We start from the raw sequence: 17,669 nt of genomic DNA on the forward strand, positions 1-17,669 counted from the left end.
AAATATTAATAATAGAAAATGAAATTAATACAGCAATAGATTTTTGTTACATATAAAGCATTGTTTATATCAGATTATGAATTACATTGTTAATGACAAAAGAGATGAGAGAGAGAAAGAAAGAAATATAAAGAAAAATAAAGATAATAAAATACACTCGAATATGAAATAAAGATACGTGGTCTGTCACACTGGGGTGGTACCTTTTCAAAAGGTACACGTTTGTACTAAAAGGGTTCATATTGGTACCTCAAAAGTATAAATGACCTACAATTTTTAATATGGACCTTTTAGGTACATTTTTGTACCACCCAAGTCAGTGACAGCCCTTGTACCTTTATTTCTGAGAGTGTATAAATAAGAAATAAGAACATGATATAAACTTAAAGGGTTAGACGTTTAAGAACCAATTACAGTGTATGAATTAAAGTCATTACAAAATGAAAAAGTTCTGTTTGCGTTCTTATTTGCAGATAATGAAATTATATTTAAATAATGACTAAATTCTTCCAACAAAAACAAATAAACAGGAAATTATGGTTTGGTATTAGTAAATTTGCACTTGTGCATATTTACAAAGAAAGTAAATTTAATTTATAACAAAATGAGCATTTCTTTTAGTAGAGACAAATTCCAAAACTAATATCTTTAAAACTAACAGAAACATATTGTTGTATGTTATCATTAATAAATTATCGAATATGTTTCCAAAAAGAACAACATAATTACAATCCCAAAATAAATCATCAATATTTTACATCAATATTTATATTTATTCATTTTCTTTTCAGCTTAGTCTCTTTATTAATCTGGAGTCACCACATGAACCGCCAACATATCCAGCATATGTTTTACGCAGCGGATGGCCTTCCAGCTGCCATCCATCAGTAGGAAGCATACACTCTCATTCAAAATCATACATTACAGACAATTTAGCCTACCCAATTCACCTGTGCCACATGTTTTTGGACTTACCTTTATTATATTTATTTTAAAATTGTTACATTTCTCTTGTTGCAATTCTCTTGTTGTATTGCTTGTATTATACTTCTATCAGTTTTGTATTTCTGTTTGTTGTAATGGCCTGTTGTTAGTGCAATAAAAAAACAAACATGTTTTTGGACTTGTGCTGGAAACTAGAGCGCCCGGAGTAAACCCACGCAAACACAGGGAGAACATGCAAACTCCAAACAGGAATGCCAACTGACCCTTCCGGGGCTCAAACCAGCAATCTTCTTGCTGTGAGGCGATCGATCATGCTACCCACTGAGCCAAAATGCTGCCTATATTTATTTATATTTTATTTAATTGCATGAATTGTCTGATAGGATCAAATTTGTTGATTAATTTAAAACATATATATATATATATATATATATATATATATATATATATATATATATATATATATATATATATATATAGATCTTATTTTTGTTGCAATGACCATATTTTCCCCATTTCAAATCTCTATATTATTCCATCAAGAGATTACAGGGGACAATGTAACAACCTTTTAATACACAGAGATCTAAAGTTGTAATAATTTATATCTTTTTCAGATAAAAGCATAAATAAAAAGGCCAATCCAGATTTACTGTCTTGGTCTGAGATGATGAACAGGTAAAAGCACCAATAGAGTGTACTCTGCGTCTCTATAAGCCAATGACAGAAGGCGTCAGTGCGAGTACATTCCGTGCCGTCAGTCAATGGGGAGGGAGGATCCTAAATGTTTTAAAACGTGTGAAATGTCCTGAGTTTAGCCCGGTAAGTTTCTCAAAGTCCGTTCTAATGTTAGAAATATCTATGCGTATTAAACGGAGGTGCGCCAATGCATGTCATAACGTTACTTTAAGACTAAATACACGGCTCGCCCTCGTTAAATCGCTCAGCTCACAATCTGAGACGAAAAAATCGGAAGCAAGCGTAGTGTCAACTGATTTAAAACAATTTTAGCGAAACGCTTTGCCACTCCTGTCATGCCTCAACATTTTGCTTGTAAAATGATAGGTATGTGACAAATATTTGCTGTCCAAACGTCAACCTGAGGCATTTAACCTTGTGGTTTGCTCTATTGAAATTTTCAATGGATAAAGGGCTTGTCACTCATGATGAGAACCAATCACCGTGTCTCAGTTGTGTTTTTGTTCCGCCTTTTCCTGTCAAGTTTGTTAGCGGTGTGTTCAGTATTTGTGTGAGATTATTCGGATAACAGTGTCGTCGGTGGTTTAGTTTACCGCACATGGTTAAAAGCCAGTCCAAATCAAAATGTTTGAAACCCGACAATTTAGCGTGTAGTATGTCTTTAGCCAGGTGACATTATTTGTCGCAGGTAAGTGGAAACTCGTTATTTTTATGGTTGTTTGGCTAAAACAGGCTAACTGTTAGTCTAGCATTAGTCTAGTTACGAATAACGTTAGTGTCATGGTGTCATACTATGCTTTTGCAGTCTTTGTTTTCACCTAAGCATAGTTAATTAAACTGTTTAAATGACCTGTCCTCAAACAAAGCTTTCTGAAGCGGTGTCTGCTAGAAATGAGGGCAATACATTTGTTTTTCGAAGGTTCAGAGATTCTAGTTGCGGCGGTTCTTCCAGTGTCTCAGGCGTTGACATACTGTATGTCACCACATATAATGTTACCTTTTCAAATTTTCTCCACCTTGTATATTTGATATGAATTATATGAAGAATATATGTAGGTGTCAGGTTAATAATTGCATTTTTACAACCATGAGAGAAACGTCACTTCTGATGTATGTTCAAACCACTGTTGTTTATGTATTTTCGCTGCCTGGAATAGTTTAGAGGGGAAAATGCATTACACAAATACATTTTAAGTATTAAGTCATAAACTAAAAACGTAGGAATTAAACCTTGATTAAAGTAACTAAAAGCAATAGATCATACATAAACATCACCTTTTAGAGTACTGTATGTAGTATAAAAATGCTGTAATGTGATTGAATCTAAATATTTTTCAACTTAGTTATTACACACTTCTATCTCATGGGTTCAAGTTATTTATTCATACTAACTGCCTTTTAAAATGATTCATAGAAGGAAATTGTAAAAAATATACAATTTAATGAATAAAACATTGTTTATGATAAAATCTCTAACATAATAATAATAATAATAATAATAAATAGGAATGCTCCGATCAGGATTTTTGCAACCTATACCGAGTAACGATTCCTTTCATCAGGATCGGCCAATACAGAGTACCGACTAATGCTTTACGCTTTATAATGAAAAATGACTAACTAGGCAATTTGGAATTGCTGTAAATGATGGATAAAGAAATCAACGTAAAAAAGTTTGGAGTGCATATTTTAATTTTATAAATCAATTATAATAAACAAATCAAACAGTTAATGTAAACAAAAATGCAGTACTGTATTTTAAGTCGATGTAAACCGAGAAAAAAATGCAGTAATGTAGTAGGAACTAGATTTGTTTTAAATAATAGTTTATGTAATGCGCATAGTATTCTTTTATATAAAACATAATGTTTTCTTAATGTTAATACTAAATAGTAAATGTTTTATGCAATCATGTAACTTCCTTTTAAGTTTTAAAATGGGTGTTTGTGCACAAGAATAATCATACATTTGTGGTTCTGTGGCATCTCACAGATTGAGTACCTCTGAATTAAAATGTAGTTTACTGAAGTCCTCATGACAAACACAGGCAGCAACATGGTTCATAGGGATTGGATTGCCACCAGCTGCCATACAGCATCAGGTTGCCCATTGTGTTCTCCAAATGTCCAGGCTCTCATCAGCGCTTTTTCTTTCTGTTGGTCTTTCTTTCTCTCACAGCAAATTTTTCGGATGCCACCCAAAAGTGAGCAAGCACACACCCATCTAGAGCTCAATGAGTAATGAACCCATTTTGGAGCATGTCTACAAACGCTGGTCGTAAGGTGAAGTATGGCAGCTCTCCTGCATGTCTTTTCATGAAAACCTTTGATCTCTTGATCCTTGTTATTTTTGGTCTATTAAATCAGCTCATGATGTGGCTTATGAGTAGGCCCACACGGGAGAGATTTTTTGCTATTTCTGCATAGAATTTTGGTTAAAATTTGCAGATTTATAAGGAATGATTTTGGGAGTATCAAAATTAAAACCTTAATAAATGAAATAAAAAGTAATACCTTTTTAACTTGTATTTAATATTTACAATGCAAATCCAAACAGATCCACTTTATTAGGTAAACAAAGCAAGTCTCTCATATAATATATCTACTGTACTAAAAAACAGAAAATATTACTTTACAAACTGTAATGTAAACAAATCATTAAGTATTTTCATATTAGTGAGTAATATTACTGAATTTATTTTAAAACTGAATAAATATAAATTTACACAGGTAAATAAACAGAATCAATAATGGGCTAAAAATCTGCGGAATTCTGCAGGAACAGATTCTGTGTGGGCCTACTTATGAGTAGGCCCACATAAGATCTGCGTGTACAGAAATATGCAGATTTTTAGTCCATCATTAAGTCTTTTTTACTTTTGTAAATGTGTAAATATGTGTTTATTCATATTTCAAGTATTATGACTGTCTAATGTACAAATGTTTAAATCACTTGTTTACAATACATTTGCTGTTTTTCTTTAAATATATATATATTGTAAATCTTAAATTAATGCTAAAGTTATTATTTTTTATAATAATTTTTATTAAGTTATTAGTTACTGTTCTCTCAATCTTTTCACATGAATCCACAGATTTTTTTTATTTATTAATTAATTTTTTTATTAGTGCAGAAATGGCAATAAATGTCTCCAAATCATGCTAGCCTTGCTTATGAGTCAAAGGTTGACTGACTTCAGGCAATGCCTCAAAAATAGTACTCTTGTTGAAAGATGGTTCTATGGTTCTTTTTTTAATAATTTAATTTATGAGATACTTGTTTAAATTTTCTGCAGCATATTCTTAATGTCATTTACCTGAAACCTTAATAGCTGCAAAGGGAGAGAAAAGCAAGCGAGAGTGAGGAATGGACTGGTTTAAAACAGGGACTTCAATAAGAAATCACGTGATAGGCTCAGGGTTTAAAGGTTGTTTTGCGTAGATCTGCCTCTTCAGTAAGGTCTCAAACTCATGTGGTGTTGGAGGATGTTTTTCATAAAGAATGATGAAGGCTAGTGACTTTTATTATTGAAAAGCTGAAAGTTACAGTCAACTAATGCTTCTGACTTGGCAGATTGTCTGTTGTTCAAAGGTGTTGTCTGAGTGTGGTGTGGTGTTGCAGCTGTCATTAAGACGTTAAATTCAGCTGTTTCCTAATAGATGCTGACTCATGACCCAACTGTTCACTCTTGTTGATTTATGATAGATACTTGGTCTAGCTGTTTGTACGTTGTCTGAAGGGTGTATTTGTGGTATTCATCTGTTTTTTGTTTTCATTGGCTTCATTACAGTCTGTTTGCTGAATAGCTGAAGCGGTTTGGTGTTAAATTTTCTTTTCGTGATGTCTCAGGCTTCTGCTAGTTTCTGATGTTTATCTTCACACTCTTTTGATTTTAATAGTCAGGTTTGGGTGAAGTTCTGGTCACTGTGCTTATATCAGAAGAAAATCTGTGTAATGAATTTATATATAGTGTGCTAAAAATTAGGTTTTAGTAAGTCTATGAAACTTTGCTGGTTATTTATTTGTAGGTGAAAGCATAGTCATTAAAGACAAATGTGGAAACTGACAAACAAGTTTTTTTTGCCTCTGTCATATGAACTTGTGCTTTCATAAAGGGGAATGAATCACATGATGTGATTAAGATCTTGTCCCCCCCTCCCCCCTTTACATTTCATTTGTTTCATATACTGCTTTAATTTCTTCTTGTTTTTTCATAAACTATAGCAGAAAATCTTCTTCTTCTTATTATTATTATTATTAATTATTAATTATTATTATTATTATTATCTTCTTTGTTGGGAAAATTAGGGAGTTATGAAAATTGGTTTTACTTTTAGGGGTTTTAACACTGGTCATTGGGTTCTCCACAAACTTTTGCATTTAGATAATAACACTGAATGACTGTTTTCGCATTTATATATTTTAGGAGCATTATTTTTTTATTTTATTTTTTATTTTTATTTTTTTTATTTTAATAGGTTTTTACAGTATTGATTGTGTTGTTTTAAGAACAGTCCTGAATGGTATCATATGTGCTGAGTATTAGATGGTCACCCATTAACCTGGGACATTTTAAAATTTTAAACTTGCAAATAAAAATAGATTTTGTTTTGTTTTAGGCAAATAAATAAATAAGATAATAGCAAAGCCATCGGGTAAATGTCATTTTGTTCGTTTGTGTGTGTGTGTGTGTAGAGATCTGATGGTGAAGAGCAGAGTGGTTCAGGGGAGCAGAGAGCCAGTCCAGCTCGTCCTCCATTTGGTAAGAAGCAACTTCCCTCCATCCCGAAGAATGCCGTCCCCATCACTAAAGCCGCATCACCAGCCTCTTCTACACAATCTGCCAATGGCACACATGCCTCATACGGCCCTTTCTACCTGGAGTACTCACTACTTGCTGAGTTGTGAGTAATGCTTTGTTTATATTTATTAACTTTTTTTTATTGTTGATTTTATATGAAGCTATGACTACAAAACTATCAAAATGTTTTATTGAAATTTGTTATTAGTATATATTTAAGTAACTTAAATTGAGCATATTTTGAAATGTATGTGGTTGAATTTTACTTTGTCTCTATTGTAGCACATTGGTTATCAAGCAGAAGCTTCCTGGCATCTATGTACAGCCTTCATACAGATCAGCGCTGAGTAAGAATGTCTCTTCCATTCTGTTCTGTCTGCCACAGATGCTCTTTATACAGAATGTTCTTTTGCTGCATTCCATTCGACTCCAAAAGAATTTTCAACTTCCTGCTTAGAGAAGTGCAACAGAATGTGCAGTTAATTAACGTCTTGTTGAAACCTTTTGAGGAATTTTACATCTGTTAGCATGTAGATATTTAGTCTTGGTGAGGTGCGTGATTAATGATAAACCTACATCTTAGGCTTGGTGTGATGGTCAATGTTGATGGTGTTATTGTTACAGCATCACTGATTCTGTCATTTGCCCACTGCGTCACCACAGACGTTTTGATATTTTTATTCGTTAATTTTCCTTCAGCTTAGTCCCTTGTTTATCGGGGGTTGCCACATTGGAATGAACTGCCTACTATTCTGGCATATATTTTACAGATGCCCTTCCAGCTGCAACCCAGTACTGGGAAAACATACATTCTTGCATTCACACGCGCACTCATACTTGCAGCCAATTTAGTTTTCCCAATTCACATATAGCGCATGTTTTTAGATTTTGAAAAACTGAAGCACCTAGAGGAAACCCACGCCAACACGGGAAGAACATACAAACTCCACACAGAAGTGCTAACTGGCCCAGCCAGGACTTGAACCAGCGACCTTCTTGCTTTGAGGTGACAGTGCTACCCACTGAGCCACTGAGATTTTTTTGGTATATTGTATAGTATTAAGAATAATTTTGTTCTGTTAGAGTAAAAATATTTCAATATAAAACTGAACAGGTTGCATCACAGGTTAGGGCAGGAGTTGGATACAAAAAAAACAGGCCTTTCAGATAGGACGTAGGAAGTAGTTAAATCGCCACCAGCTTCAGATTTCTGGATGATTTTTGTGCAGTCGCTGCTCACAGCACCAATCAACAATGTCACGTTCATGTTTGCTCAAATCTAAATGGAACCTAATGAACCCTTTTTACAAGGCTTTTTTTATGTTTAACGGTCATCATAATCTTAAATCTTTTAAAGTTTTAAATATTTTTATAAAAAACAAAAAAACAAACATATGAACATTTATATGTATTTATGCATGTATTATATTGACTTTGGGTTAAATTACAAAAAGCGAATTGCCTCTGTGGTGTTTCTAATGCAGTGTCTATGGGGAGGACAGTAAATTTGTTGTTGTTCTCTCTCCTGGCTGTCGTTATCAGCCTGATACAATTTATTTTCTTTCTCTGAAAGTATTGTTAACAATATTGTGTGTGTTTATTTTATTGTTTTTATTTTAGCAAATAGGATTGTAAAAATTAGTTGTACTCTCCCATTCACTGCGCTCTAAGTTTACCCAACTATAACGACTTCCACTACTGAGAAACCCAAAAATATAAAAAGGTCGATAGTTTCTATGTTTTATCAATAGTTTCCCCCATAAGAACATGACTAGTGTATTTTTTTTATGTGAGACTTTTGTGCATACCGTTTGTAATTTCTTGTAAGTATGCTAGTAATTCCTCTTATGCTATATTATTGAACACGTCCCCATAGCTACCGAGTGAACCAATTACCGCATTTCTTGTTTTGAAAATGAGCAAAAAGTAAAAAGTGCCAGCCTTATTGGTCAAACAGCTGTTACCAGGGCAAGGATAGATATATATATATATATATATATATATATATATATATATATATATATATATATATATATATATATATATATATATATATATATATATATATATATATATATATATATAATTTTTTTTTTTTTTTTTTTTTTTTTAATGAGAGAGAGAGATTTATTTTTATTTTTTTAAATCACGCTTTTATGCATGGCATGGTGTGCACTTACATTGGTGACCTTTGTTAAATGGTGTAAAATGTCCCGGTGTGCACAAGTCTTAAGATGTTAATGATAGCAAGAGGGTGACAAAGGAAGCTGAACTTATCTTCGACAGGAAAGCAGACTCACAGAAAAGGGAGACAAACATGAGCTGCTGAGCAGTTAAAAAAATCTTGATAATATAAGGATAACTCAACTGTCACTAATGTGAATGTGAAACTAATTAAATGGCTCACAGATTTAATAAGCCATTTAAAAGCACCCCTCCTCTGGTTATACTGGTATTACTGGTGTTATCACACATCAGTTAACTGGTGGGAAAATTACATTAGAATTTTTTTCTTTTTCTGCTGCTGAACACCAAAGATGATGTTGTGAAAAATGTTGATAACCAAACAGTTAAAGTTAGCCGGTGACTTCAATAGGAGTTGACTTTCATTTTACAAGTCTCTTATTGTATTCAACAGAAGTGGGTGAAATATGGTGACCCCTTTCTTTTTTTGGTTGAACTGTCTTATAACAGTCTTTTGAACATCAAACCACAGAACTGGTTACAAGTCATAGTGCGTTGAAGTCTCTTACATCTGTTTTTGAATGGAATGCATCATCAATCATTGAGTTTTCTGTCGTCAAATTGATGAAAATCAACAAATCTGTGTTCAGAAACCAAGCTGAAAAGTTAAATTGATTTGCATTTGCTCTGTCAAGTATCCTGTATGTTATTTCTGTTGCAGTGTGGTTTGGTGTGATTTTCATTCGCCATGGTTTGTACCAAGATGGTGTGTTTAAGTTCACCGTCTACATTCCTGATAACTATCCAGATGGAGACTGTCCGGTAAGTAATATATACTGAATTTTTAAATGTAACATTACTTTTTTTTTTGCTGTGTTATGACTATTCATTTACACTGTCACAATGTTAAGGTAGCATAAATACGAAAACAAAAATTTCACCTCTGCAGACTAGATGGATATTCTAAGTTAGTTATGGTATAGTTAGTCATCATTGTTGGCAAGATATGAGGCCAAATGAAATGTTGAAATACTCAATGTTTGTAACTGATGTGATGACATTAGGGTGTGTCTAGAACAGAACATTATTGGCAACATTGTCAAATTGTTTATTTTACTTTCATATTTCCTTCACAGAGTTTGATGTATCTTTATTTCTGTTTATCTATGTTTGGGAAAAGTCACAGAAATGAACAAATTAATCTAAATATAACAATGGTTACCTAATCTTGAATCACTAGAAAAAAATCAAATGCCAAAAACCTTGACTTGACTTCAATGTCTATTAGTCCTCTTATGTTTGCTTGTGTTTCTGTGTGTTCTTTCAGAAGGTTGTTTTTGACACTCCAGTTTTCCACCCACTAGTGGACCCAGTTTCTGGTGAGCTTGACGTGAGGAGAGCTTTCACCAAATGGAGGTCAGTTGAAAAAATACAAATTCTTATCTGAGCTGTTTTCAATCTAAGGGTCTCATTTTTGTGACTATGGGCAACGTTTTGTATTTATTAATTTCAATTTATACATCCATTTAAACATTTATCTACATTTGCAGACGAAACCACAATCATATCTGGCAGGTGCTTATGTACGCCCGCACAATCTTCTATAAGATCAACACTATGGAGCCACTCAACCCAGAGGCTGCTGTGCTGTGAGTAATAGATTCGGTGTCATTTCATAGTCTCTGATGTTTGAACTGTTCCCAGCATTAACACTTGTGAAAGTCACTAAATAAGTGTCAGCCACTCAAGTTGCTTTTGCTTCATAGTAAAATAAAGCAACCACACTCTCTGTAATGTGTTTGGGCATTGCCTGTTCTAGTGCGAGCTGCGTTTTTTGACTTCCTGTTTAACTGAAGTCATATGGTGCTTACAACCGTAGTCCAACCTCAGACATGGCTTCCCACATGAAGATGAAAGCTTGTTTAGCTTGCCCCCCACATTCATTTCCTCTTAGCCGTACCTCCCAATGTTAAGAGCTTGTTTTGAAGTCTCCTTTTGCTTAATAATATCACTGTGTTCTGTGCAGGTATGACAAAGACATCCAGCTCTTCAAAAGTAAGGTGGTAGACAGTGTCAAGCTATGCAATAGTCACCTGTTTGATCAGCCCAAGATAGATGATCCTTATGCAATAAGGCAAGTGCAGCACTCGGATTGTTGTTGTTGTTTTTTTTTTGTTGCTTCATTTTGGTTTTTGAGGCTGCATTTACACTGACACTCTTAAACAAACATTTAAAAAAATGCCATTTGGACTGATTTGGAGATTTTATATTGCTGCACGGGTCAATGTTCCACACTACTTCAAGATTATTTTTTTTTGCATTAGTTTTGAGCCATTTCAAAATATAGTTTTAAATCTGATGTGTTTCTGATGTCTGTATGTCTAAATTGTAACTTTGTGCAACCACAAGGTGAGGTTGATCAAAGTCAAGGAAAGACAGTTAACTTGACGGCCATATTTGCAACGCCTTCATTCAGTGCATCCAAAACCAAAGTCCTATCTACAGTTGAAACCAGAAGTTTACCTTCACTGTATAAAAAGGCACATAACCATGTGACTAAACATTTTCTCTTTTAGGTTAGTTAGGATTATCTAATTTGTTTCGGTTATGGTTAATAGCAGAATAATAAGAGAGATTTGTTTTTTGAGAAATAGTTATATATTTTCTTGAAAGTCAAGTTGAAAGTCAAATACACTGCTTCCTTTTATGACAACATGGGAAAATCAACAAGCCAGAATCAACAAAAAAGCCAGATTACAATTAGCTAAATTACATTAGGAAAAATAATAATGTTTGGAGACATGTCCTGTGGTCTGATGGAACTAAGATTGAACTGTTTGGCCATAATGGCCAGTGTTACATTTTGGAGGACAAAGAGGAAAGCTTACAAGCCTAGGAACACCATCCCAGCTGTGAAGTATGGGGGCGGCAGCATCATGTTGTGGGGCTGTTTTGCTCAGAAGGCACTGGTCTACTTCACAGCATAGATGGCATCATGAAGAAAGAACATTATGTAGAAATACTGATGTAACATCTCAAGACATCAGCCAGGAAATTAAAACTTGGCCACAAATGGGTCTTTCAAACAGACCATGACCCTAAACATATTGCCAAATTAGTTAATGTGCTTTTAAGGACAACAAAGTGAATGTTTGGAGTGGCCATCACAAAGCCCTGTTGTCAATCCTATAGAAAATTTGTGAGAAGAGTTGAAAAAGCTTGTGCAAGCAAAACATTTGACCAAATTAATTAATTGATAAATTAAATTAATTAATAAATTTATAAAAAATCTATCTCATTATTCTGGCATTTAGCAAATGTAAATTATTTAGGTAATCCTAACGGGCCTAAAATAGTAAACGTTTAGTATAGTTTAACATTTTTTTTAAATGGTTCCTATTTTTTAGAGTGTATTTAAACTCTGGGTTTTCTGTTTCATAATGGCTGGTTTGTTAAACTGGAGAAAGCAGGGTAAGTCAAGTCTGTTTCTGAAAGAGAGGTAACTTTTTAACTCTGAGTCAGTTACCGTGGTAACTTACTCTGTGAACCTAACCTGGTCAGGAGCAGGTTTTATTCTCTAAACTCTAACTTACTGTCGGTCTCCTCCCCTTTTTTAAAGACAAAGCTGTATTTCTTGCCATAATCTTACGTTTTCATCCACCTATTTTAATGCCTATTTTGGAGATGCGCATAAAAACGATTAATGGAAATGTCATGATGCACATAACTTTTTAAAATTTGCATAAAACAACATGTACATAACTAAGTAGGATAAACTTTTATTCGATAAGAAAAGATGCGCATAAACTATGATGGAAACACTTTTTACTGAACAAATTATAATAGGCCTATATGCATTAAAAAAGGTTTGTTATAAGAGATCACATGATGATGAAAATGTGTGTGAATGGACAAACCAGCAGGCTGAGCACACTATAACACATCTTAAATGTTGTTTTGGTCATTCTAAAATGCCTTAAATGTTTCAGTATTAATGTTATTATATTATTAATGACCTCCAGAGCGTCTGGAGCGAGCGTCTGTTCTATGCATCTCATGGCTTCAAACGCCCCCACGTGTTCATTGTGTGTCAACATTGTCTTCTGAGGTGCAAGTACATTTATTAAGTAAAGAAAAGATTGACACAGCTTCTTCTATCGCAGTAAATTCTGTTTTTAATGCTGATTATTGGTGCCAGTTAATCAGGAAGTGACTATATTGGTCTCTTTGATTCGTTGGATGAAAACACTGCTTTGTTCGCACATCTTTTATGCGTTATTCCAGTTTTGCACATAAATTTAATTAATATATTTGAATGGAAACATAGCTATTGCCTACATTTCAGTCACACAAAGAACAAAGTCACATGTGAGAATGGCTTGACCTTTTTAATAAATTATTAGCTTAAATTCACTGACCTTCAACATGGACATTTTCCGTTACTAGATTAATGGTATTATCATTCTTTCAGTGGTGTTGCTTTTTAAAATATATGGTCATATTTGCTATAACTTTGCTTGAGCACATCAAGTTCAGCTGGAGAAAGAAATGGTGATCTCTTTTTAAGACGTTGTCATGGTGACTTGTAATATCTGCGCTCCATTGATAATGCCTTTTTATAGTCGCAGTGTGTGCACTTAACTCTGAGTTGATCTACTCAAAGTTGATTGAACTAAATCAAATCCGCTATTATGAAACTGAAAACTCAGAGTTTTTAATCTCTCGATAAATCAACTCAGTGTTCAAGTTTAAACTCCAAGTTGGTTGAAACTCCTTACTGAAACAGGCCCCTGTTGTTGTTGCTTTAACCCTAAGTGAAGTTTCACAAACTAATTTCGAGAGGAGCACGTGATATGATTGACTGCAGCTGGTCTCTCATCTACAATCATTAGTTGGCTAATCAGATTAATCCAAACTCACTATAAGTAGCCTAGCAAAAAATTACTCCATTAACATCGTTTTCCAAAGAAATCCCCCATCCAACCCTTCTCCCCTTTTCTTCCTTTACCACTGGGAGCTCTCGAGAACTACCTGATCTTATACTCCCTTTACATGCTCAATTGACCAGGCGGGAGTTCTGGGTTCAATTATCTCAGAGCTCAGGGTTCTCTCCCGGGACAGCATGCCAAACCTGCAAATAGTGTCAAGCAATATCTAAGTGTGAACTCTTGAATCATGTTTAAAACATGTCATTTTCAGTTTGCTCCAGCTGCTGTGCATGGGCAAATAAATAAATAAGGTTATTATGACTAGGCATGGGCTGGCATAAGATTCTGACTATCTGATAACCTTGGATAAAAATATCATGGTTTTGTGATTACTGCTCTAAAATATATTCTATTTAAATCTCTGGGTAAAAAAAAAAAGAACTTTTTCCCCGCTTTGAACACAATGGCAGTGTCCGAAATTGCATACTTCCATCCTATATATTATGCTTAAAACGGTGAGTTGAGTAGTATGTAAAAAAATTCATAGAACTCAAAAAAACAGTATGCGAGAAGTACCTGGATGACCTACTTCTTCTGGCGAGATTCTGAAGTGTGCACCCAATGGACACTACATTATCCCAAGATGCACTGCGAGAGCATTCATGAATGGGAGTGAAGCAGGCGTGTCATGTGATCATGATAAAATGGCGGATGTAATGCGTCCGAGCTTCATTCATACTGTATAGAGCGTAATTTTTGAGTAGTAAATTCAAATGCAGTACCTATTAAGTAGTAGGCAATTTCGGACACAGCCAATATATTTTGTTTTGTGAAACATTTCAAATATTTTAGAGCAGTAAACATGTCAGGCCAATTAATTTAAATTAATCATTGAATTCTGGAGTATTCATTAGTTTCATAAACACAGATTTCTTTTCTAATTTAACATAGCATCTTTGGATTTCTTTTCTGCTGGTGATACTGTGCTAAAAAACAAACAAACAATTGTAGGAATGATACAACAGAAAATTTTGGCGATTTTTAAAACCTTGACTTTTCCAAACGACTGTATACCTTAAACAGCTATTGTCCCATGCCTAGTCATGACCCCAATCTCCTTAATGGATGTTTTAATGGTAACCAGAGGATGTGGTTCTAAACGCAGAACAACAGACAAAACATGAGGAAAGACTGGAGGATGTTGGGATGTTGTGATGTCTTTTTATCCTGTCAAAATCAACACAAACACACAGTAGTAACAGATAAATGAGTCTGGACAGACCCCACAGATGTACGTGACCATAAATGTGACTGATGATTGACCCTTTCAACTGGAAAATGCATCCCTTTTTTTTTTAAACAAAAGTTTAGTTTCTGCTAACTTGTCAGTGTACTTGGCTATGTATAATTTGCAATGACATGATAGTGATTTAAATAATGGGAGAATGTAAATTGTTGTTAACTAACCTTTTATCTTGTCAAGTAGTCATTGTATAAAGTTTGATGATCAAATATTGTATTCATTTAAAGTCAAAGAACTGCTCAAATTATAGAAACATTTTATATTCACCTGTCAAAAGGCCAGGGCACACACCTAGCTGATAGCTGGGCAGTGTTGGGCAGCCGGGTCAGCATCAGACTTGCTGGTTTGTTCCACATGTCACCTATCGTCAGGTTAACGTCACAGTCAGTTGACCTGATTCAGCATGTAGAATCGGCGTCAGCTGGAGAGAACACTCTCACTGGTTATTTGGCAATGAATCAGAGTGCGAGAACAAAAACTGTGATGAGACAAAGCAAAAGATTCTAGTGAAGATGGAACACAGAAGTAGGCGGGTGCAGTTTCAATTATTAGCAAACAGTATATGGATTATTAGATTATCAAACATATTTGCACAAGTGAATTTCTTGTGGTGAGTGACAAGTACTGTGATTATTTGGTAATGCTTTATCTGTGTGGGTTTGGCCTTCCGGTTTCCCATTATGGAATTACTGCCACCTCCTGGTGTGGGAAAAACACAGAAACACATCTGTAGAACTCTCGTTTCAGGCTGCCATTCATTTGCTGTTTCACATGGAGCTTTTTAGTCGAGAGGAGACCTGATTGGATCTTGAAATTAAGTACAGTGTAAATGCAGCCTGATTACAGTGTAAATTTGAGATATGGATTCATTCTTTAAAAAAAATAAAACCAGAATCTAGTATCTTTTGGTGGGGTTAAAAGTTCAGCATTGAGTCATCAGACTGGACTTTGGTTCATTTGTTTTCCTGCATCTGATGTTTGTGTTTTCTGCAGCTTCTCCCCGTGGAATCCAGCGGTGCATGAAGAGGCGAAAGAGAAGATGTTTGCACATAAAGTGAGTGTGTGACGCTCCCCTGACTGCTCCCCACAACCAAGTAAAAACTGGCTTCTTCCTGGTATCTGATGCATGCCTTGTTTTAAAGCATGAGCTTGTGTGTGGAACACTGTTTCCTTTCCTGTTTCCAGTTCTCCTTCTGCTCTTCATAACTGTGGGTTGGCTAAAAGGCTAATATTTGTGAATATATTAATAACACCCTTTGTGTTTCTGACCGATGGCCTTCTTGTGTTGTTGTTGTTGCAGCGGCGACCTGAGGATTTTAACAAAGGCCTTCCGGTGTCTGGACTTTCCTGGGTGAAGCCTGGCTCCACTCAGCCTTTCAGCAAAGAGGACAACCCCCTTCAGACGTGAAATTTCAGTGCTTCCGTCTGTCCACCAAAGGGGCGCTATGCTACTGTGGCTGCACCGAACCACACATATATCGAAGTCTGATGCAGTTCTATGAACTTCATCTTCATTCGCAAAACTCTCGCTCAGCTTTAAAGAAAACAAATCATTTTAAACTGGTATAATGGCTTAAGAACCATAGTCCTGTACCTGGTATAGCCCCGAAGACCCCAATCGTTCATTTCAATGCTGATGCTTGAACGCACAGAAGATGGTTCTAGAAAGTACTGTTAATTGCACATGTTGATGTTTTCAGGCACAACAAACCACCTCGCTTCTGTGTGTAGGTCATGCTCTTCTAAATGATCTCTTTTTGGGTTTCTAACTAATTGTTTTACAGATTTAATATGGTTTCCATTTGGTTTTCCTTTCTCTAAAATCTTGCTTAATAGTTGTAATTTCAAACAAACAATCATAAACTGGGACAGAACACCTTGATTTTGCATATTTATAGCTTTGAGTATTTTTTTTTTTGTAATAACCTGTGTATGAAATGGTTTTAAATGTAAATTACAGAGCAAGACATATACTATTCATTAAGACACTAAGTTAATCCTCATTGTTTAGTAATGTAATTCACTTTTATTGTCCTAATGGTTTGATCTAAAAGGGTTTGATGTGTAAATAGTGGAGCAGTTCGATTAAATCAGTGGCCTCTATAGCAGAGTCCAAACATCTCATATATTTATCTAGAAATGTATGATTGTTTAAATTTTAGACATTTTGCTCTTTTACAATACCCCCTTTTTTCTTTTTAATGTTTATTTTGGGCTGTCAGTGAGAATACTGATTTGAGCCCAGCTGTGTAAGTAATGTAATATTATTTTTTAAATCTGTTAAACGCAAATAAATGCATAAACGGTGAAACTGGTCTGAAATGGTGTTTGCTGGCAGTATCATTTCCGTGATTAAGACATTTTCAATAAAAGAGATTATTAATGGTGAGAATCTCATGTGGGTATGTGCGCGTGGATGAATCACACATTTGTTGACTGCCTGCCTTTTTATTTGTGTTGCTTTTAGGGGAAAAATACTTATTTTACAAGTAAAGGGTGTGACCTACATAATCTTGCTGTGAAAAGCAAACTGGTAAGTTTTATAATACTTTTGTATAGTTATGCACTTTGTTTTATGTGTGGCATATACATTTATTCTTGATGTGAAAAGCAAACACTGGTAAGTTAAGCAAAAATATTCAAACTTTAATATTTCTCTTTATTGTATGTGTGACATATTAATTTTGTATGTATATAAAGTGAACAATTGTAAGCTATTAAGGTTTATAAACATTTAAGGTATTTTAATATTATGCAGTGAATATGTGAGTATGAATGGGTGCTGGGTAAAGTAATTTTGGTAACTGAT

General features: G+C 34.6%; 1 protein-coding gene across 5 annotated transcripts; it reads left to right on the forward strand.

Moving 5' to 3' along the window:
* The first annotated feature begins 1,682 nt into the window (after positions 1-1,682).
* Positions 1,683-17,295, forward strand: aktip (akt interacting protein). Of its 5 annotated transcripts, none has more exon segments than NM_001320324.1 (10): positions 1,683-1,767; positions 3,823-3,926; positions 6,340-6,548; positions 6,728-6,792; positions 9,351-9,451; positions 9,957-10,045; positions 10,180-10,278; positions 10,656-10,763; positions 15,854-15,914; positions 16,161-17,295. In NM_001320324.1, coding segments are annotated over 9 exon segments (882 nt in total). In that variant the 5' UTR covers positions 1,683-1,767; positions 3,823-3,884; the 3' UTR covers positions 16,269-17,295.
* The last annotated feature ends 374 nt before the right edge of the window (positions 17,296-17,669 follow it).

Source organism: Danio rerio, chromosome 7 (assembly GCF_049306965.1).
Source record: "Danio rerio strain Tuebingen ecotype United States chromosome 7, GRCz12tu, whole genome shotgun sequence".
Lineage (NCBI taxonomy): Eukaryota > Metazoa > Chordata > Actinopteri > Cypriniformes > Danionidae > Danio > Danio rerio.